Source organism: Rhinolophus ferrumequinum, chromosome 6 (genome assembly GCF_004115265.2).
Source record: "Rhinolophus ferrumequinum isolate MPI-CBG mRhiFer1 chromosome 6, mRhiFer1_v1.p, whole genome shotgun sequence".
Classification (NCBI taxonomy): domain Eukaryota; kingdom Metazoa; phylum Chordata; class Mammalia; order Chiroptera; family Rhinolophidae; genus Rhinolophus; species Rhinolophus ferrumequinum.
Genome location: NC_046289.1, coordinates 58,569,164 through 58,591,648, shown reverse-complemented (window position 1 = coordinate 58,591,648; position 22,485 = coordinate 58,569,164). Strand labels below are relative to the sequence as shown.

General features: G+C 39.7%; 1 protein-coding gene across 2 annotated transcripts in view; it reads right to left on the bottom strand.

Moving 5' to 3' along the window:
• The window catches only part of FBN1 (fibrillin 1), a 235,070-nt gene that overhangs the window by 44,676 nt on the left and 167,909 nt on the right, over positions 1-22,485 (bottom strand). For both annotated transcript variants that reach the window (XM_033108280.1, XM_033108279.1), the window contains exons 33-44: positions 18,381-18,503; positions 18,107-18,229; positions 16,534-16,659; positions 14,652-14,774; positions 12,784-12,906; positions 12,308-12,472; positions 10,080-10,148; positions 9,859-9,984; positions 8,520-8,642; positions 7,701-7,859; positions 4,896-4,967; positions 1,232-1,357 (exon numbers count right to left, since the gene is read on the bottom strand). In XM_033108280.1, coding sequence (XP_032964171.1) covers positions 1,232-1,357; positions 4,896-4,967; positions 7,701-7,859; positions 8,520-8,642; positions 9,859-9,984; positions 10,080-10,148; positions 12,308-12,472; positions 12,784-12,906; positions 14,652-14,774; positions 16,534-16,659; positions 18,107-18,229; positions 18,381-18,503 — 1,458 coding nt within the window. The remainder of the gene's footprint in view (positions 1-1,231; positions 1,358-4,895; positions 4,968-7,700; positions 7,860-8,519; positions 8,643-9,858; positions 9,985-10,079; positions 10,149-12,307; positions 12,473-12,783; positions 12,907-14,651; positions 14,775-16,533; positions 16,660-18,106; positions 18,230-18,380; positions 18,504-22,485) is intronic.

Sequence of the window (22,485 nt, the reverse complement as noted above, 5' to 3'; positions counted from 1 at the left end):
ACCTGGGTAAAGTAACCACCAAAGGGCTCTCTGAATGGAAGCGAAGGGGAGATGCCACAAGAAGGTGGCAGTCATCCTGAGGCCTGTATGGAAGCTGAAAGATGGTGGCTATGAGGAAGGCAGCCAATCCTAGCACTGTAAGGTCTCCTGCTGTGGACTTCCTCTCCTCTCCAGCATCGTGCTTCCTCCTGATCCTTGATGGCTGCCCCCCAAAGCACAGGGCTGGGCCAAGACCTGAAATGCCTGCCTCCTTAGGAAGGCTCTAAATGGCTATCACCCCACTCCCACTCCCGCACACAGCAGACAGAGTAGAGGACTCGTGCTGACTTGGCTATAGTAACCCAAAGCCTGATGAGGAGAATTTAACAAGCATGTGCTTGGGACTATAACTTCACTCAGGGTCTATAATTGTCCCCAGTTTAGGAGAAAAAAAATTTTTAACATTAAAATGTTGACATATGTGTTCTACTCCATGCGCTAAGGGGCAATAACCCTTCCTAACATGAACAGAAACTCTGCTCGAGGCCCCACGTTTAAATATTAAATAGAAAAGTATTCCAGCTATCCCAGGGCACGTGGTATATTTAATAACCAGTAATGTCCCTTTTACTAAAATGTAAAAGAATACTATCTTCCCCAGATGGAGGAGAAATGAAGCGCTGTGCGGAATGTGCAGAATCACAGTCCACACACATGGCAAGGGGAGGTAATTTGAAAATGAAAAAAGCACCATTTGCATGCATGCCAACATTCTTCATATAAAATCGAATTTGCTGTTCTTGCCATTTGGAATTCTCTCATGCATTTGGAATATTTGCATTAACCTTGTTTTCACTTGGGAGTAGCAAAGGCTCCATTTGGAAGAGAACGCTGATTTTGAGATTCAACTCAAGATGACTGCCCACCACTCATGTTCACTTTCAAGCAATGTGAAACAAAAGCAATCTATCTGACACACCCAGGAACTCAAGGTTTTCTCGTATCAGCTAGGAAATCTAATACATTGTGTTTGCGGGGGAGGGGGCTGGGGCATGCAAGGCCTACTTTTTCCACTGGGAGTTGGTGAATTTTTTTGCATGCAAGTTCATGGTGTTCCCCACAGTGCCCTTCACTATTGCTAGAGCTTGACATGATTTCTGAAATTCCAATGTTGTGAAATTGGCCGCGTGTGTGGGTAAGTAGCTCATTTGTTAGCTCACTCTGGACACGATACAGTGACAACATCACTTACCTTCACAAACCAACAGCTTGTCATTATAGAAGAAGCCCACTGGGCATTCACATCTGAAGCTGCCAACCATGTTGATACACACTCCATTTTCACAGACCCCTGGGATCTCCCGGCATTCATCAATATCTAGAAACAGAGCAGCCATGCATGAGGGACAGCACAGCACATGGCTCCTGTGCAGGGTAAACTGGGATTGAAAGTCATTTACTTCTAAGTCGATGTTCTACCTAAGGTCTAAAACCAAAGAAGAGAAAATGCGCGCATGCATGTGTGGGTGCATCTGTGTGTGTGTTGCAGGCGGGGTGGTGGGGTGGGGGGGAGGAGTGATGATGGAAGTGGAGGACATCAATGAATGTCAAGTTGAAATAATTAAACCACTTCCCAGACACTCAAGGGTCTGTCTGGATTTAGTATTTGTCTTCTTTATCTTGGTTCAGAACATCAGCTTTGTCCAGGTCGGAGCCATCTTTGTACTTACTCGGCACTGCACCAGAGGAGTAGAATAAAGTGACTTCTGAGAGCAAACAGCCACTCTCCCCACAATGTGTAGTGATGATGTTTGGTGGGACTAGGAAAGGAGAGCTGGTGAAGACCACGGGACAAGTCCGTGGCCATAGTCAACTCTGATCTTTCAAATTCCACTTCAACGCCCCCTTCCTCCTTCACAGGGTTTTGGTCAGGTCTGGGGATGTAAGCTGGGCCCTGGCTGACAGTGAAGATGGGCCAGCACTAAGGAAGAACTGTCACAATAGACTGCGGCTTCCTAAGGCCAACAGCTGGGCCTGGCTGCTGCACTACCATGTTTCTGTTCCCTGGCACGCTGTCCAACAAATGCTCAGTGTCAATTAAGATTTGGTAAATTAAGAACCAGTACTTGGAAGTGGAGCTGGTGAGCATTTAAACAGGACCAAAGTAGGAGCGAGAGCAGAACCAGGCCCCAGGCTGCTAAAGCAGGGCTGGCTCGCTGATGAAGGAACCTTGTGGGCCAGTCTCACCCCCTCACCAGCCTGGTTGGGCAACTCTCTGTCTAATCTGCTCTGAACTCGAATTCATTCAGTGTTCTCTAGGATAATAATATTAATAGTATTAATAGTTCCTCACTTGCTATATGCCTGATATATTTCTCAAGCCTTCAATCTGAATTTACTCACTGAATCATCACAGTCACCCTGTACGATGGTCTCTAGGTACTAGACTATCCTCACTATGCAGATGATGGAACTGGAGCCAAGTCAGAGGACACAAGGAACTTGCCGAAGACCACCCAGCCAATAAGAGGCAGAGTCAGGATTAGACACCAAGGATCCTTTAACCAGTGATCATGTCTTCCTCGTGTTTTTTCACATCACAGTCATACAATCTACTCCAAACCTATATCCAGTGCTTGTTATCCTGGCTGGTCTCCCGGGCAGTTTCACAAACCACTCCAGAAGCTGGGAGGGGCTGTAAAGCTTGGGTCTATCTCCATCACAAGTCTTTTCAATTCACCAGGTTTCTGTTACTGTTGTTGAGATACTTTCATTTGCATATTACAGTCAGGAGCCTCTGCGAGGTACTTTGTATAAATTGTAAGAAGATGGCCATAGGCTTAAGTGGAGCCTACAAGGGATTCTACAGTTTCAGAAGAATCACATTCTAAAATCAACCTGTTGTACAGGACAAACTTGACAGGGCATACATTTATTTTAGACCCTTTTCTAAAGGGCTTGATTTTGTTTGAAGGCAAATTGATCTCTTTGAATAAAAACAAACAAAAAAAAAACAGCTTAAAATCTCAAAAGATATATTGTTATTTTGAATGCAGGTAATTATGTTTTTAGATTTTTCACACATTTGTCATTCATGTTGGCAAAAAATTATGCCAAGTCAGTACAACTGTGTATGATCAACAAACAGAAAAAATAATTCAGATGACATTCTTGTAGCATGGGTTAAAACATGAAGTATTCACATTTATTTGTTTTAAGTATAAGTGATGTATTATCAAGTTTAACAATAACAGGCTGGGTCAAATTTCTAGCCATTGTTAGGCATAAAATAGCAAAAGGATATATTAAAAATTTATATTTTCTTTTCCTGTCTGGATTTCATTTGAACTTCAACTTGCAGAAGTTTATATTTTAAGACAAGATTAATAAACTTGCTATAGTTTTAACCCCATACGAATGAACTCTATATGCCAACAATCTTAAGGCCTTTCAGAAGGAGAATATAAAGCTTAAATAAAACACTTTCCCAGTCATCTAAATATTTTGTCATGGTGGAATTTGGTAACAATAAGTATACTGCTAACTATCACATTTCCAGTTTCAAAGAGTTAGAGGCAAAGCAAACTGTGAGTCAGGACTGGATTCTGGTCCCAGCTCTGTTATTAATTAGCTAGGTGACCTTGGCTGAGTCCCTTCCCCTCCCTGGGCCTCTGTCCCCTCAACTGCAAAGCGAGGCGTTTGGATGAGGAGACGTCTGGGGCCCTTCCAGCTCTATTGGTGGACGATGCTAATGCTGTTTGAGTCTTTGCCTATTGCCAACCTTGGAGGGCAGGCCTTGCTGGGGTACACCCTGATCCAACTGTAGAGACCCATTCCTATTAAAGACCACTTATCTTCGGATCAGAGATTCTAGGGAGATGAAAAGATCTGTTTCGGGAAGGGGAAAAACAAAGCGGCTAGGGCCAGGTGTTTTATGCCAATGTCATTTAGCAGTTTTTTCTTTCCAAACCATGAAGTTTCTTTGGACGTTGACTAGACTGTGAAGCCATATGGATTTGGCACTGAGAGAGCCAGGCTGATTGCTGGACCAGACCCTTGTTTTCTTAAACAAGGTCATTGGAAAGGCTGATGTGGATTTCAGTTTACTTATGAGGAATAAGGTGGAACAAAGCGAGTGGTGATGTTTGCTACTAAACGCCATAGCTCAGACTGAAGAGGGGCATCTAAGGATGCATATAAATCACACCAGGGAAAAACTCTGAGAATGCAATAGCTTTCCATCTACTTTGTTATTTGGTTTTAAACCACAAAGGCATTGCCTCCGTTGGCTGAACGCTGTGCAATACTTCTGAATCTTGCACAAGCATCTCTAGCACTGTAGTGGTCTCTGCTCCAGTTACTAGACGGGGCCTCAGATTGGAAAGATTCTTTTTTTTTTTTTTTTTTTTTTTTAAATTTTACATCTGAAATTCCCAAAGCAGATGACCTGAGGAGATTCCATGTGAGATAAAATTGATACACAAGAAGGGATTTATGTGAACCTAGACGTGAGGATTGGTATGAAAAGTCATATTAAACTCATGTCTTAGTCAGAAGGAAGAATTGGGACTTACAGTCAAATCAAACGTCAACTGGCTCTACTCCCAGAAACGCTCTCTTTGTTGATGCCTAGGGTTGGTTTAACTAAGCTTGATTGTAATTTTGGGAAAAGCTTTCCAGTCCCCTTAATCATGAGCAACAAACGCTGCTGCCAATTAGGTGGAGTTACGCAGGGTGTTTGCACAGTTTGTTTCAAACTAAGAATCAGTGTTTCAATAATGCTAAATGGCATTGTTGAAGGATTTTTTTCCTTGTAAGGAAAACAAAAAAGCAAAGAGAGAAAATAACGGTGTGTATTCCTTTTTCTTAACATAAAGGCAGAAACAGAAAGTTCCAACAATGGCATCATAACTCACCAACAGGTAAGCCGGTGTAAATGTCAATGATGAAGCCTGGCCTTTGACTTCCACAGAGTGTAGCAAATTCATCTGCAGTAATTAAACAAAGGTGGGTGGGAACAGGGATCAGCAAAGAGCAATGATTGGACTGAAATAATTTACTTGATAAACACTCTTGAAAGGTATTTATCTGTATTTTGAAGAATTTAAAATAGAAAAATCAATCTGAAAATTCCTATAGATATTATAATATTACCTTTAAGACAAATACTAAAGGACACATGACCTCATGTTGATACAATAATGAGGGAGAAGCACAGGTCTCCACTTTCTACGCCACTCATTTGTAGGAGATTGCCTGTAGGAATGTGGGGTTTTTAAAAGGATGTTATTCACCTCTGAACCCAGGGAATGGCAAGAGTGCCTCTTTCCATTCTGCATTAAGGGAAATAAAATTTGAGGAATGCTTGCAAAAGCCATTTCCTCAGCAGATTAGGGGAGACCATAGAAAGTCTAGCCAAGTTCTTGACATCAGGTTTATCAATGACTACTTCATGTCAAACAACCAACTTATGTCATTACTTCAATATTCGGAGCTGGATTTCTCTTGGTGAAGCTCTCTTGCTCTTTCTCATTCCCTCCTCTGACGCTCCATCTTTCTCTCTCTCACCTGAATTCATCAAAGTTGGTAATAAAGAATGAACTAAATGTCATCTATAATCCCTTCTAACCCTGAGATTCTATAATTCTAGATCATGACTGTAACTAATATGGCAAGGTATAAATTTAAGCTCAAGATGACCATTGCCTTATTGGTCAAACCCACAGAAAATTTATAAAAGGTTTCTGGAAGTACTTTAATCAAAAGGTAGCATGTTCTTCTCCTAATGCTTTATTCCTTAATCTATGAGTGTCTACTTCCCACAAGTGTCATGCCAGCTTACACTGGTCATCCAGACAAATTTCAGGAATTCCTAAAATATGCTTAGATTTCGTAGTTGATGAAAAATCATGATTGGATTTGGCCAAAACTTAACATAAAGAAGAAATATTTTATTTTATATTGAGAGTATACAGATTCTTAAAACTCAGACAGACATTTCTGAAAGTAAATGACAGTCTTTATCAGGGATCTCCAAAGTAGTCTCCAGGGGAATGTACAATGATCTATCAAGATAAAAAAGAAAATACTAGGATTTCTACTTATCCTATAAAATCTATTTTTAAAAAATTGTTGTATAATAGAACGGTTCAGAAAATAATAAATGCATATTTCAATATAATTAAAAACAATATATAGAGAAATATACCCACATACTTTTACAGGTAGACACACACACAGCAAGTGTGTATAACTCCTAGGTTTTTTCCTGATAGGTATGTATAATAAAAAAATTTGAAGACAATCAGTCAAAATCAGGAGTCAGCAAATTTTTTCTTAAAGAGCTAAAGATAAATATTTTAGCTTTTGCAGGCTGTGCAGTCTCAGTTAAAACTACTCAATTATCTCATGAAAGCAGCCATAGACAACATGTAAATAAATTAGTGTGACAGTGTTTAATAAAATTTTATTTATGGACACCAAAATCTTGAAGTTCATATCATTTTCAGGTCATGACATATCATTTAAAAATTTTTTTCTAACCATTTAAAAATGTGCAATTCATTCTTAGCTTGTGGTCCATATAAAAACAGGTGGTATGCTGGATTTTGCCCATGGTCTGTAGTTTACCAACCCCTGGTCTAGAGACATCTTGCAGAATGGAGGTAATTCATAATTTTAAGTGATAGTTATTACATTATTTCTGGAGTGAACAAGGGATAAAATGGCATATTTTATTTGAAAAGAATCTTCTGTGTCATGTGTTTCAGGTAGCATCAGACAATAGATTTAATATATTACAGATCACTGAGGGGAATGAAGTAGGTACTACAGAATATTCTGATCAACACCTGCATGATAGTTTACTCAATCTAAACCATAACATTAGTACATAATGTCATCAGGATATATATGACGTATATCACCTACCATGTGATATAAGAATGGTGCACCAAAGTCTACACTGCATTTATTCCAAGGATGTCAATCAGACATTTTAAGAAACAACATTATATAGATTTTTCTCTATGAGGATATACAAAGAAATTTCTCTCAGGTCTCAATATCAAGAACAGTCACACTTTCCTTTAGTGTTCAGTTTGCTTTATGGTCACTGGGACACTTAGACTTGAGCATGTGTCCCTTTTAATGTGAGCCGAAGGAAAGTTTGGAGCCAAAGTTACTGCTTATATCCGACAAGGATGTAGGAATTCCCAGGTTGGATTTTGTGTAATTAGCTTCATTCCTTGCCCCAAGGTTTTTACCCTTGTTTGCCATTTGCCTAAGGCCTTCTTATTTTACATTTGAATCTTTGTGGGCTGCCTTAAACTGTTTTGGGAACAAGACTAGTTATAAATAAGTTAAAATAACACGAATATCGTTTGTTTATTTCTGATATTGCTCTGCCTAAGGTTTCCAGTCTCTTAGTTACATGGCCAGCTCCATAACACTGATAACAATATTTATATTTTTGTGATATGCTGAGTCTGTAAGTCTGGTGAATGAACTAGTGTATAAATTAGAAAGCATAGTCTGTGACTTAATTTTCAGCTGAGAGGACCAGGATCAACTGTGAATTTAAATATTTGTGTTGTGAACTCATTTTTTCTTATGAAGCTAAATAATGCACCCTTTTCTTCTCTCGCTGAGACGTATTTCCCTAACAATTTATAAGTAATTTATCAACCTATAGTTTTGGTAATGGGGAAACTAAAACTCACCTGTGCTTGGGATGGGACACTGTTCACAGGGCTTATTCCAGGCTCGGCCAATGTTGTAGGAACAACAGCACATCTTCTTGGTCATATTGAACAACAGTTCTCCGTCACAAGTCTGGTTGTCAGCATAATAGTTTCTATAGCACAGACTTCTTCTCATGTCTACAAGAAAGGGATTGGTGATGTCATGGAGAAATCACGACAGATTTCTAAGGGGATACTCAAGGAGTGAGCTTCGTCTGAATTGTATTATAAGTTGACTTTGATAAGGGCAGAAAAAGTCTGCTTTTATATAACTTCTCATCTACCTACATACGTGCTACAAGAAAGAAAGAGAAAAAAAAAAGCTTTGAGAATGTAGTCCCTGATATTTTGTGCCATAGAACTAAGTCATTATATAGCCGTAGCATTAATAAACTTTATATGACTCCCCACCAAGTCTCCTAGTAACAATTCTCCACTCCTATTTGGCAGTAATTTTTTCATTTCCGACTCATGGTGTTTTAATACTCTAGGTTAGTGCTGTAAACATAAGTGAAGAAAGATATACCCAAAGTCAAACAAAAGAAGTACTATTAAACCATTGTTTGGGATTTTCCAACATTACATTTTAAAGAACACTCCCAACCACCCACACGAAGTGGTAAAAACGGGCCAAGCTTACGGTTTCCAGGGGAGGAGGCTCTCAAGGACAGTGAAAGGATGGCAGCACTCAGTCTGATGAGTCACATAACACTAAGGACTAGCTGCTGGACTTGTATGCTCTTTTTCTCTTTGCAGATGAGGACCAACCATGCATTCTTAAGAAAAGCTTGGACTTACCCATGCAATTATTCCCTCCATTCACTTGCATGTAGTCTGGAGGGCAAATACAGGTGTAGTTGCCAACGGTGTTGTAACATGTTCCTGGACCACAGATGCCCGGAGTTTCACATTCATTCACATCTATAATCCAAAGAGAAAGTGGTATGTGAATATGGAAACTTCACTCTCTGGGATGGCCTGGTACTGAGTGTCAGAGTAAGTGTTGACAGTGGAGGAGAAACACAGGGCACTTGGAAATCCAGATAACAAAAATAGATGTTTCGTTCATCAGTGTTCCTTTATCTTTGCTAATGAGTGTGTGCATTTTCAGAAAATGAGGTTTTGGAAGAGGAAGTTTTACCTTCTAGTATGAGTTCCTAATAAATGAGTCCATAAACATCTTCAAAGGCACGCAGAGGTGGAAATGTGGAGAAAATATAATTCTCAAATATCCTTCAGAAAGACAACTATGTCTAGTACCTCACATGTTCACAAAGTCTAGAGAAGGATATGATATATCCTGAAGCCATCAACAACTGGCTTCTGGAATTTGCACTAGTAAGGCAGCATGGAAGTAGGCAGTTCATACCTCCTTCCACATTTGCAAAAACAGAAGTTGTTTCTAATTTTGTTAACTCCGTGAGTCTTAGAGCTGTGTCATACACACAGTGATACTCAACTAATATTCAACAATGTTGTCATTGTCCAGGCCACCTAATAAGCCTTTTGGAGAGTCGGAGGTCTATTTCTCCTCCAGGATGCAAGGCGGCCTCTCCCCTAACTAGTCATGTGACTCCTGTATGTAGGTGAAAACCATCTCTCCTATACTGGTCTATCGTCCATGTGTTCTGACAGCTAAAAGTGGTCAATATTCTCCATCTTTCCAGTAACACAGGATGAGTAGGAATCATCATTTATATCATGACACGAAAGGGGCTCCCTTTAAGAGAAGTTCATTTAGATTCATTAGTACTGATGGTAAGTCGTGAAGGACAGGAAGAAGAGGAGCACAGAACTGCCCAGAATATAGAGATCACTGAACTGAGACTTGTGTGACGCTAATAAAAATGGCTTTTCTGAAGAGCATGGAAAACTCTTTGTAGGCATAAGTGGTACTATAGCCCAAGATAACAAAACTACACTTTTCTCAGGAAAAGAGAGATTTAAGGCACATTGGCATTATGATAATGACATTCTGTCAGTAACATTAGTGCATAGGCCTATTTACCTATGTTTACATTTAGACCATTCATTGTGTTATATTGCTAAATTTCAGTTTTCCTGGTAACTGTATACTGGCTTTTGAGGTCAGTTCTCAATATGGGAAAGAACTTATCATCCTATTAGGGCCATTTACCATCACACACTCGGGTATCTTCATTCAGGTAGTAACCCGTTGGACAGCGGCACTGGAAACTGCCGAAGGTGTTGATACATTTCCCGCCTTGGCACAGCCCTGGAAGCTCCTGGCACTCGTCAATATCTACCAAAATGAAAACAACAGGATTTCTTCAGCATTGTACATAAACCCAAGGAAGTCAAACCGTACGTACTTTAAGGTAAAGGAAACAGAATTACCTTCCAATATAACAGTGATAGGATTGGGTCGAAAACCTTCTCCTCCAGGACAAAGAATTTTGTACTCAGCTATTGAAACAAAAAAAAATCCAATTGAGGTTTTTTGAATCTAAAATGTCAAGAAATAGCATCCTCAAGAGAAAAACTAACATACCCAGCTGAAAATATTCATTTCCAGGAATCTTTAGCAGTTACCCCACCCATCTGAAAGAAATTAATATCTTTGTGTATACTTGTCATTTTCAAATGGCTTTTATTATAGGTACCAAATGTAAGGCCACTGTCCTCAGTCTTTGAACCCTCCTGGCCTTACGTTCTTGTGAACTATTTCATTCCCTTATCTATCTTCATCATTATTTGTTTTTCAAGATTTTCTTTTTCTTTTTATTTTCTAACAAACTCCATCTCCATTTTTATGTTTTGTTTAGCCTTACTTCCTGGAAATTACAGCTTCCCTTAATAATATTAATTAGCCTGTTTCCAAAACCCTTTCCAAACAGAGCCTTAGGAAAAGCTGTTCTTTCTTGGTTCCCACCCCACTTCTCTGCTTAATGACTGGAGCTCTTTCTTGCCTCTCCGGTTCTACTGACTGCAATCCTGATGCCCCTGGTTTCCCAAACCAACTTTTTACAGTTTCCTTCAATTTCCACCAATTAATTCTGTCATCCAAGCATTTCACTCATAAACATTTATGTCAGTGCCATGCACCATCAGTGTGATACATACAGGAGCACGTGAGTAAGAGTGACCTTAACCTGCTGTACTGCCCTGGTGAGCATCTATAAGAATCAGTTCTTTCACAATCATCATGGTCTTCTGAAACCTAATAATCCTTCTCCTGGATTTCTGAAATTTTATTTACAAGTACATAATTGCATATATATATATATATATATATATATATATATATATATTCCACTTTTAGCTCTGATCCAGGTTGGGGTAGGGTGGACCTCTATTGCTTTGTTAATCATTATTAATCAATAGAGTTGACTCTCCCATTTAAATATCTTGGCTTCTTTCAATATCAATGAAATTAACTGCCCTCCTCTTACGTTTTTCTCTCATCCTCTTTCTGCCATTCTCCACTCTTTATAAGACTCCTCTTTCATGTAACCCTCTTCCTTCAAGGCCCAATTTAAAAAAGGCACAAAGTCATCACCACCTTCTGCCAATCAAAACTGACTTCCTTTTCTGAAGAGAGGAGAGAGGAGATGCCTGCTAAGCATTCACCTCTGTGCTGAGTGTTTTACTGGAGTGATTTCATTTAATCCTGCGAAGCATTTTATGAATGAGGAAACTCAGGCTTGCTAAGTAACTTGTCCAAGGTTACATGAGTGGCAAATGATGAAGTCCTAATTGGAACCAGGTGTGCTGTTCCTTCCACTCATAGCACTATGTCTGCCCTTCTTTCCTCCCTTACTGAGGACAATGTTGAATTATAGCTTGTATGTTTGGGTCATAATTTGCTAGACTGTACACTCCTAGAGGGCAGGAGCTAGTCTTATTCATCTTTGCACATCCAAACTACACACTTTAGGTATTCAACAAAGACTTTCAGAAAAAGTGAATAAATGACACTTTATTCACTTTATAATTTATAATAATTTCCACAGCAAGGAAAGAATCAATAAGCAGCAGCCATTGACCTTTGCTAAGGAAGCTAAATCTCACTCTGAGGCATAACAGGGGATGCACAAATAAAATGGGAAGCCTTTTATTTTTTAGAAGACATTATTTATGTCCTTAAAATCACATTCTAGAGCTTTCTTTCAAGTCATGTCATAAGAATGGAGTAATCTTCCACTTCATATTTGCTTAACTAATTGCTTCTGTTTCACCCAGGGACACCTGAGTCTGTCCTAGAGCTTCTGAAACTAGCCAACAGATGAAAAAGGAGAGATCGATCAGGGTTGTCCTGGAAGGTAAGCAACATAAGTGATCTTAGCCTGCAAGGTCTTCTTTAACATAATGCCATCTGTATTCACTCAGACAGAAGTGATATGCTACCTGCCCCACCTGGCCTTTTGATGCAAACAAACTAGTGACACTTTCTGACTCCCAGATTGGGAGTGAGGTCCCTCAACAGAGCAGAGAGGATTTATCTCCCATCCCTGATTGAAGAGTAGAGCCTTGTTCCCTCCCTCTGGGTTTCTATTTTGTGGATCTAGAAAGGAGAACTGGCCTGAACTTGAATAATAATAATAAATAGGAAGATGTCCACTTACATGTGTTCACAGCAGGGCACAACTCACAAGGAGTACCCCAGGCTTTACCCAGAGAACAACAGCAGGAAGCCTTGGAAACACCAACTCCAATTTCATTGCTACAGGCTGTGTCTCCATTGTCTCCTCGAGGTCGAACATCCAGATAGCAATTTCCAGAGCGGGTATCTATTTACCATATACAAACAAAAAAGTGTCAGGCAGATTCCTTCTATGTGAGGGTTGAAAACTCAAACCCATTTCAGAAACTGTTTCAGAAACTCTTTAAAAACCAGAATTTACTAAGAAACAAAAAAGCGCCCAAACACCTACTCATATACTGGGAACTCATAGAAAGGGTACTCGAAAGTATAAACCAGGTTTAGGAAATGTTTAAATTTTCACATTATTACTTTTTAACAATTTGAGAATGGAATGTTCAATGCTACTTTAAAAATAACAAACAGCATGCCTCTCCGAAAAGTTTTTTAAGATCTTACCAACACAGCCAACTCGAGTTGGATTCAGCTCAAAATCGGGTGGACAATCACAGGTATAGCTGCCTGGAGTGTTGACACAGTTCCCACTGATACACGTGGTTGGATCCAGACATTCATTAACATCTAAAACCAAACAGCAAGGGGCAGAATTGTCACCTGAGCCAACGTGCGGCAGACACCACCATCAAACGGTAGCACCCAATCTAGGGCTCCCAACAAGAATTTCCGAGTTACTAGTTATAATTCCACCTAGAAATACAGTCTTCCACTTCTGAAATAAAACCCCTCCGGAAGGAAATATGTCATAGGCTTTAGTCTTTTACCCCTGGAACACATTTAGCATTCAAATTTGTCATCAGGAGAAAATATGACTTTGGAACTAGGAAAAATATTCCAGTCAAGGTAACTGAAAGCAAAACACTCTGTGACCTCGGTCAACCAAAAATTCAGACACAGGTTTTAAGAAAATATATTTAATATGTGTGGCTTGTTATTTCATCAAATTAGAGCAAGATGTCCCAGGGAACCCTCAGGAGCAGGCAGCTTCTGCTGCTGCCCCCACTGGGCGTGTTTGCCTCAGTGCAGCTGAGTGCGAGCAGAGACACGTGGATGAGGCTTAGCGTGTTTCTTCAAGCCTGCTAAGAGTCTTTCTCCCATCACTCACGCTGGCTTGAATATATTTCCCTTTCAGTTTGCATTCTAAAAATATGAACAGAACTCCAGATATTTACGACATGAGTTTTGGCAAATTCCAACCCTGTACAATCCTTTTTTGCCTGTTTTGAACACTCATGAAATACTAAACTGATTCAGAGAGGAGAGATTGGAGAATGAGAACAATACCTTCTCCATGGGCCCTTCCCCCTTGGACCTGGTAACCCTCCTGTAGGTTCCACTGCAGAAAATTCTTTTGCTTAAATCACATGTGAACTTGGAGGGACAGGGCAGACTAACAGAAATGACATTAGACAGACTTCGGCTGATAGTGATTTGGGGCACTCAGGAGGGCATCGATCACGGAGAGGCAACTCTTTGTGGTAGGCTAGAGGCCCAGCTTGCTGTTTTTAGAGAAACCTAAAGAGAAGAATGTGTGCCTGGGGATGAATACCCTAGTCCAGAGCAATTTTGAGGACATGGTGGCAGTGGTCATAATCTGGAGAGCCACGGGGTCATGGCTTGTTCAGGGGGCTGGAAAAATCACTTTTTTCTCTGACATCCTGAGCCCATAGAGAATGGAACTTGTTTCCTCAGTGTCCTTGAACGGAAGGGTGGACTAGGATGGCAAAGTGCAAATGGCTTCCAAAGTCTTAACTCAGTGCCAAAGGGAACAGCGACAGTCTACCAAGCACCTATAGCTTTTCTAATGTTTTTCATATGTTCCCAGAGAGGCCCTTGCTGTAGAATGATCTACACACTAGCAATAGACAGCTGAGTTCTAGGTAGTACCACATTCACTGCCAGGTCCGGGGTGGAAAGGAGTGGGCATGGCTATGGAGAAGTACAAGGAGAAAACCCATCATCCCCGGGGAGGGCCTTGAAATGGAAACTCTGAAAATGTACCCTAGGAGGAAAGGAGTGGCTGGGGGGGCCTTATAGCTGGAGCACCCTGGAACATTCCTCTGCAGCCACAGCTTGATTTGAAGGCTGTAAACTCTACTCCTTCAACCGTCTTCAACTCTTTCCTCTGCATCCTCACCTTTAATGAGTTCCAGGTTTCAGGAAATTTATTTTGTGATACCTAATGCATTCCAGCTTTTTGTTTGTGACTTTGTGCATTTCCTTGTGTGGTCCCAGCAAGGTCCCATAGCCAAGTCCCCTGGAATACCTGGGAGCAGAATGTAATGCCCATGGATGCCTGCCTTCCTTACCTGTGCAGTTCCCGCCGCTTCGGTCCAATTCATAGCCTATCTCGCACTCACAACGGAACAGGCCGGGCAGGTTGTGGCAAGTTCCAAAAACACAGATGTTCGGAAGGGAACACTCATCAATATCTTGGAAAGGGGTAAAAAAGGAGAGAAATTAAATTTCTTTTCTGCTAAAGAAACTGCCTCATGTAATTAAGCAACTGAAGTTATCAGGAAAATGACTATCCGACATCAATCTAGGCCTTTCTCCCATAGACTTTTAGACAATTTGCCATGTACAGAGAAGCCTCTTAGGAGAGACCTTATTTTTCTTATCCCTATTACATGCTAAGAAGTGGGCTAAGCATTTTATACATATGTGTCTCATTTATGGTGTTTCACACACAGGTCCACACAGCATTTGTAAAGTTCAGAGCCATAAAAAACCACGTTAGGCTCAGTTCTTTGGTTGCCCTTATCTCTGCATTCACTGTTTTTGCTGTGGGTTAAAATTTGAAAAATGACAAAGGCTTTGTGGTAACTTTTACAACCAGTTTTATAACCCTCCGTATCCCTAGTACGGTGGGGTGTGTTGCCTGCTGTCGATGGAGCTCTCAGAACTGCAGATGCTCCTTCCAGACCTCTGTCCCTGCCTCCCATTAACATTCTGGCTGGGTAATTGACACGCGGGCACCTTTTCAGCCTTGAGACTGGCTTTAAATAGCCATGACCACTCTGCCAGGGATGGTTTATATTAAGAACAAACAAACAAACAAAACCTTCCCTTGTAGCAGTAAGAGAAGCAAAACTTTCAGTGCAACTATTTATGTTACCAGAGGTGGCACGGTACCTGTTTTCCTTGGATGTTCCGGTAACAAAAGTAAACAAGGCATTAGGCACATGATCAAGAGCATAATCTGGTTTTTCTTGACTCAGAGGAATTTTATATCAAACTTTGCATATTTAATATAAACTGTATAAAGAACACCCAATGATTCCAGGACAAAGAAAAGTATTTATAGAACTATATGAGAGAATTAGTACACGTGTCCCAGCTAAAGACTGATTTTGAGTTCATGTCCTATTAACAACAACTATTAGTTAAGACATTAATCAGGGTTTTGTTTCAATTTCTACTGTCAATTGTTATCATTGGTTTACTTCTACTGACATCTTTCTAGTTCACTGTAGCCACTAATTCTGCTCAATGAGGGACAATGCACTTAAATTTGACAAGTGTGGGTAAAGAGAAGAACCTTGTGTCTCCTAGTGGGATCCATCCTTAGCCAATAGGCTCCCAGGATTCTTCCTGTCTGACCAACACTTATCAGAAAGACGGAGTCTTGTGCTGAGAGACATCATGACATATGATATGATGCCAAAGGGTCTCCCACTGGAAAGAACTGCAAAAGGTATTTAGAGACCATGTGAGCCATATGTACCCGGGACCTTCTTCTGCATATGGAAAAGACTACCTGCTCTTGCTGTTATTTTAAGGCCTTTATTTCTAGAAACCAAACTATAGTGAGATTCAAAACTGTGTTTCCATATTTAAAGAGACTCCTTCAACAGGACATTATCAGGGGACCAGCACTTTCTATCTTTCACCCAGCAATAAGGATAAATAGGTTGTGCTGAGGTAACCACACTTGGTTAACCTCTCTCTCCTAGGTCCAATGGGTGCAGACCATCTGGCCACGGTAGGATGTGCAGCTTATGGCCAGAGAAGATTTTCTCTGCACAGAAAGAACTAGTCTGGCTGGAGACCTGATCCTTCCACAAACTGAAGTGACCAGGTTGAAGCCAAAACACACCTCAGTTAAAAAAAAAAAAAAAAATCAGGACTGTTTAAGTAACCTAATCTCATCAGGCTGCGTAAGGCCCCAGCCACTTCTCCATCAGTTACCTTCACAGGCTTTCCCATCAGCACTGGGCACAAAGCCCATGTCACATTCACAGCGGTATCCTCCTGGGGCGTTGAGGCACTGGCCATTGCCACACAAATTCAGATTCTCAGAGCACTCATCAAGATCTAGAGCCAGAAAGAAACAGAAGTTACTCTTTCGCAGGAGTTTTCCCATTCCTCGGGTCTGACAATTTTTGTAATTAACTTCCTGAGTGTACTGGTGCTTGGTCATAATTTCTATTTGACACATTTAAACTCATGTTTTTCTCTTTTGAATGCTAATATTGAATATTCAATGAACATGGTGTGCGGAGGCAGAATTCTGAAATGCTAAATTATCCCTAATGATGTAAAATGGGTAAGGTAAACAAATCATTCAAACTAAGGCTTTTCAAGCAGAGTCATCCAAATGAGGACACATCCATGACAGGAAATAATAACATGCCATGGTTTGTGTCTATTTCTCAAACTTCAGGCGAAGTTCAGATGGGCAGCAAAAGAACTAGAACAACAGTTTTAAAGGACACTAAAACTTCCTGTTTGCTTAATCCTTCTGAAGCTTGTTCATGATCATGATCATTAAATATCAAACACATGAACCATGCGTGCTCATACATGAAACTTTCAATATTTTCTAAAAACTAGGGGGAGGTTTAGGATGACAAAACTTCACTGGGTTAGGCAAAAACGATTTCAAATATGATGAAACTTTCAGTGAGTTTTTTTTTTGTTTTAATCCAGGTAAATCACTTACTGGGCCTTAACCTCTTTTATGTTTAAATGACTTCTTGTGAGCTGAGTGCTTGGGGTAAATTAACGTTTCAAGTGGTATGAGCAGCCATGCTACCTCACAGCCAATGAGAACTGCATCTCAGCACCTACTTAATACCAAAGCCCTAACATAAGAAATGTTATCTGTGTATACGTGTTCATGTTAGTGTATGTATCATATTTCTACAATCATATTTCTAAGCATATATATTCAAATATATGTAGTTCATGTTAATTCAATGGCTATTAATTAGAACAGAAAAGAAAATGTCCCTGGTACATTGTAAAACTGGAATGAACTCCTTACAAAGCGGTTTACAAAGTTCTTGCTTATAGCCATGTGGGATGATAATGGTGATGGTGAGTGGGAGAAAAAGATATGCTATCAACCTGATCCAGAACATTTAATCCCTTTTCCTTACATAGCTTCCTTCAGAAGCTCACTCTCGGGTTTGCGATGGAAAATAAGTCCATAGTGAGAGATAGCCATAAAAATAGAAAGGTTAAGGATTATAAAAGGAAGTGACTTGTTTTAAACTAATGACATCATTACAATACAGTAAGATATACATAATAACTAATAACTATATATGTATATAGTTAGCTTCTGAGGTCTCCACAATTGATCTAGCTCCAAATTTCCATTCCACAAAGATAATATACTTAGTTTCAAATAACTGATCTTTTCTGTTAAAAGCTGTCCATAACTGTCTCCGTCTTCATAAAAGAACTGATGGTCTGAAAGACACGGAGCGCCTTTCTCCAACTGCCATTTACACAGTTACTTCCGACACAAACCTACCTGTGCAAGTGAAGCCATCGCCCGTATATCCTTCCTTACAGAGACAGCGGTAAGAACCCATGGTATTCTTGCAATCTGCATGCTGGCTGCACATGTGGGTTCCATTGGAGCATTCGTCCAGATCTTAAGGAAACAAATCACATCATTATGAATAGAAAGTGTGACGCTTAACATCAATAATACACAAATTAAATTTTCCTTTACAGAATTCATATTTTCATATTTATAATCTATGCAGTTCACGAGAAGCAATTTCTGTTATTTTCCAACCCACCAGTGCACTTAATGCCATCGCCAATCCACCCGGGACTGCAGCTACATTTGAAGCTTCCTGCTGTGTTGGTACATACAGCATGTCTGTCGCAGTTGTGTGCTCCAATTTCACATTCATTGATGTCTGGAAAAATAACCAGTGGTTTAAAGAAAGTTTAGCACATATGCACTTTAGGTCTTTTAATTAAGTTAGCAATAGCAACTTAGAAATGTCAAAAGTGGACTTGTTTTCACACTTCCCACAGTATAATACAGATTGGTTTAGCATCCACATATATACTCCACACATATTGAACAGCTTTAAATTTCAATTTATAAACAACAAGATGCTACTTGCTCTTACCAACTCTAATTATTTTCCATTATGTAATGTGTGTCCAGTCACTGCAAAACAAAATGAACTTCTTTCCTGTAGAAGATCTTAAAACGTGAGGTGCCTAACATTCTATGGTATTAACACTCACAGTCATGTTTCTATTCGCGATATTTTTATTAAGTCAACCACACAGACAGAGGAATACAAAGTTGCTGGCATATTAGAAAACTTTTTCACTCATATTTTATCTATTAAATATATTTTATTCTTAAATGTAGAATACTGCATTATTTAATAGGCTTTATTTCTATGCAAGGTTTACGTTAGGTATTGCTAAGTCAAGCATTTGCAGAGACTTTTCCTTAAGATAGTGTGTGAACCGTCTTTTCTCTAGCTTCTTAGAGTCCTAGCACGTTGGAGACTCAAGCCTTCTTGCATAGTTCATGTAAAACTCAAATCAATCCAATGGAGATTTATCTGTAAAAGGAGTACTGGATTAGGGTCACTTTACTAAAAGACTCCAAATTTTTGAAAATTCTTTATTCTCCAAAATTCCATTTCCAAATTTAGCCAAGATTGATTCTATAATTATAAAAGGGTTATAGAAAAGAATATGACGTATTAAGTAAAATATGTCTTGTTTCCTGTGATACTGTGATTTATAATAATAATATATATTTGGTCTTTGTCTCCATTTCTGGCACAGAGCTCCTAAAACTCTTGGAATTTCCTAAGTGATGAGAGAAGGAAGGTGTCCTTTGTTATATTAATGAGGTGACTTTTGGACCACACCTAGGATGGGGGCTGGTTGTCAGGAGAATCAGCCACGTGATTAGAAGTTTGGAAATTTCAGACCTACTCCCCTGACCTTACAGCAAGGTATGGGGAGAGGGGTTGGAGGTTGAATCAATTGCTGATGGTCAATGATTTGATCAGTCATACTTGTTTAATGAAGCCTTCATAAAAACCCCAAAGCACAGGGTTCAGAGAGCTTCTTGGTTTGTGAACACATGGACATTCAGGAAGAGTGTTCCCTCGGAGAGGGCACTGGAATCTCCACACCACTTTGCCATACGAGTATCTTGCCCTATGCATCTCTTCTATCTGGCTGTTCCTAAATTACATCATTTTATAATAAATTGGTAATCTAGTGAATAAACTGGTTTCCTGAGTTCTGTGAGCTACTCTAGCAAACTAAACCCAAGGAAGAGGTCGTGGGAACCTCTGATTTATAGGATTTATAGCCAATCGGTCAGAAGCACAGGTAACAACCTGGACTTACAACTGGCATCTGAAATGGGGACAGTCCTGTGGGACTGGACCCTTAACTTGTGGAATATCACACTATCTACCTAAAGATAGTGTCAGAATTGACTTGACTTGTAAGATTCTTGGTTAGTGATCAGAACTGGAATTGGCACCATAATCTTATTTCCCAAAATTAATCCATTATATAAAGAAAGCCAGGCACTCAACCTCATACTCGACTTTTTCATTAACTAAGAACAAGAACTCATAGGAATGGATACTATGACTCAACAGGGAAACCAATGTCTTAACACAAAACTTAGATCAAGAAGGGCAATTTGAGCATAAGAAATGTTGCAAGAGTTTTCAGTGATCACTTGAAGAGTGGCATAAAAAAGAAACTGGGCAAGCAACTTATGTTTACCCTTTTGTTTATGTAAGAAGCCCAATAAAATGATTTAAAAGTGTTGGGAAACATGTTGTTTGCCAAATATTCCATCTGAAGCTCTGAAATGGTCCTAGGATCTTTGGCTTCTTCATAACTTCTAGAGCAAACACAAAATAAAATAACATTTTGCCACAAAAATATTTTGCAATATCACTAATAATCATGAAGTGAAAACATGCCTAGAAGAATGTTCTTACAATTACAACGTATTGTATGGGTGAATTTTAATGTAACCTTGGCAGCCACATGAACCTATTGAGTTATTAAGGCAGGTCAAGGGAGGCACATATCAGGCAGCTTTAGACTTGTGACTGGGAGCTTTAACCAACTGAATGATTGCGCATGGCACATTCCATGGAAATGAGGAGGAAGGCCGGCCCAGGGATAATAGTGGTAAGTAGGGAATTCAAGAAAGTAAGCCTGACCCAACGGGTTCCCAAGCAGCGCCATCTACACTTCTCTCTTCATCAGATAATCACTACCTTCAAAGTTAATGATGCAAACCCCCACTTTTAGAGTCCTCTTAATTTCCCTCCCTTATGTGTGATGGTCTCTGAATTAGGTAGAAATAATGAGCTTTAATTACCTAAGCATGAAAGCTTCCATTAAATCATGGAATTTTCTAAGTGGGAAGAATTTAGAATTCTACTTTCCTAATCCTCAGTTTCTTAGAGGAGGATACAGAGGTCCCCAAAGGCATGGGGATGGACAAGGGCCCCCAAATCAGTGAGCGAGAGGCTGAGCAGGACTACCAGGAACTCACTTTCCCTGCCCACTGCTTGGCACTCTTTTGTTGTTGTTGTTTTTGTTTGTTTGTTTTTTAATTAAAGTTTATTGGGGTGACAACTGTTAGGAAAGTTACAAAGGTTTCAGGTGTACAATTCTGTATTACATCATCTATATTTCACATTGTGTGCTCACCACCCAGAGACAGTTCTCCTTCCCTCACCATATATTTGACCCCCTTTTCCCTCTTCTACCTTCCTGGCACTCTTTTCCTTAGACTACAGCTGCCTAATTGAACTGATTTCTTTAGATACATCAGGACTTTATTCTAAGCCCGGCTTTATGGAGTTTTCAAAATCTCGGTAAGTAGTACCAGACTCACCGAAATAGTCACTAATCTTTTCTAGTAAGCATAATTTTCAGAGATGATCATAGCCTGTCAATCTAGTAATTCTGTGATCTTTTTCTCTCCAATTTTTTAATGACCAAAGTTACCTTTATTTTCATATGGATTTTTTGCCTTCATATTTAATCTTGCAACTAAGAAAGTTATTATTTCTTTTAAAAGAAGTCTCCCCTTCTTTATCATTAATACTATGCTAACGTAAATTTCTAATTCAAGAAAATATGTGCAATTTCACCACAATTTTTCAAGGTGAAAAGAAATTTTATCTGCAAGAGGCTGTGTATCATGGGTTTTAGAATATAGGAGACAGTAACTCAGGAGCCAATTTTCAATTCTCCATTTTGTGAATATTTGTATAAGCCATTATCTCAATGCCTTATATTCTCATTATCTGGCAAGTGAATTAGAAAGACCGGTCATAAAGTGTAAAGGCATCTCTGAATAAAAGGTTTTGGCATCTGTGTGTGTATGTGCATGCATGCACCAACTATTATTCATTCATCGTTTCCATGGCAGACTTGGGCCTAAGACTATATTACATTATAAAAACCAACAAAAGGGGAAACTGAGCCATAAGGAAAACAAGCAAACAAAAATGCTATATTCAAACACTCTTCTCTCCAATAATGTGAAGGAAACATAGCATATGCTTGCCAAGAACATCTCTTTCTGTGCAAATGTTCTCTTTCCCCCACAAGTCTGCTCCAGACAGAAAATTCATTTTTAAGATTAAGAAGAAGCACAAGCCAAGAAAAGCAAAGAAATTCAAATTTAGGGCTGACACTGCAACCTCCGTAACCCCATGAAAGCTCCCTCACAGACTCCAAGGTCCTGTTTGCAGGGCTCTCTTGAAGGGGAACGGTACGGTCTGAGCAGACCCCAGGCACAGGTTTCGGGTGTGTTCCACTGACATTCAAGTAAGGGCTGTTCTCTGAGCTGCTCTGGCCTCCTCTGACAGTCAC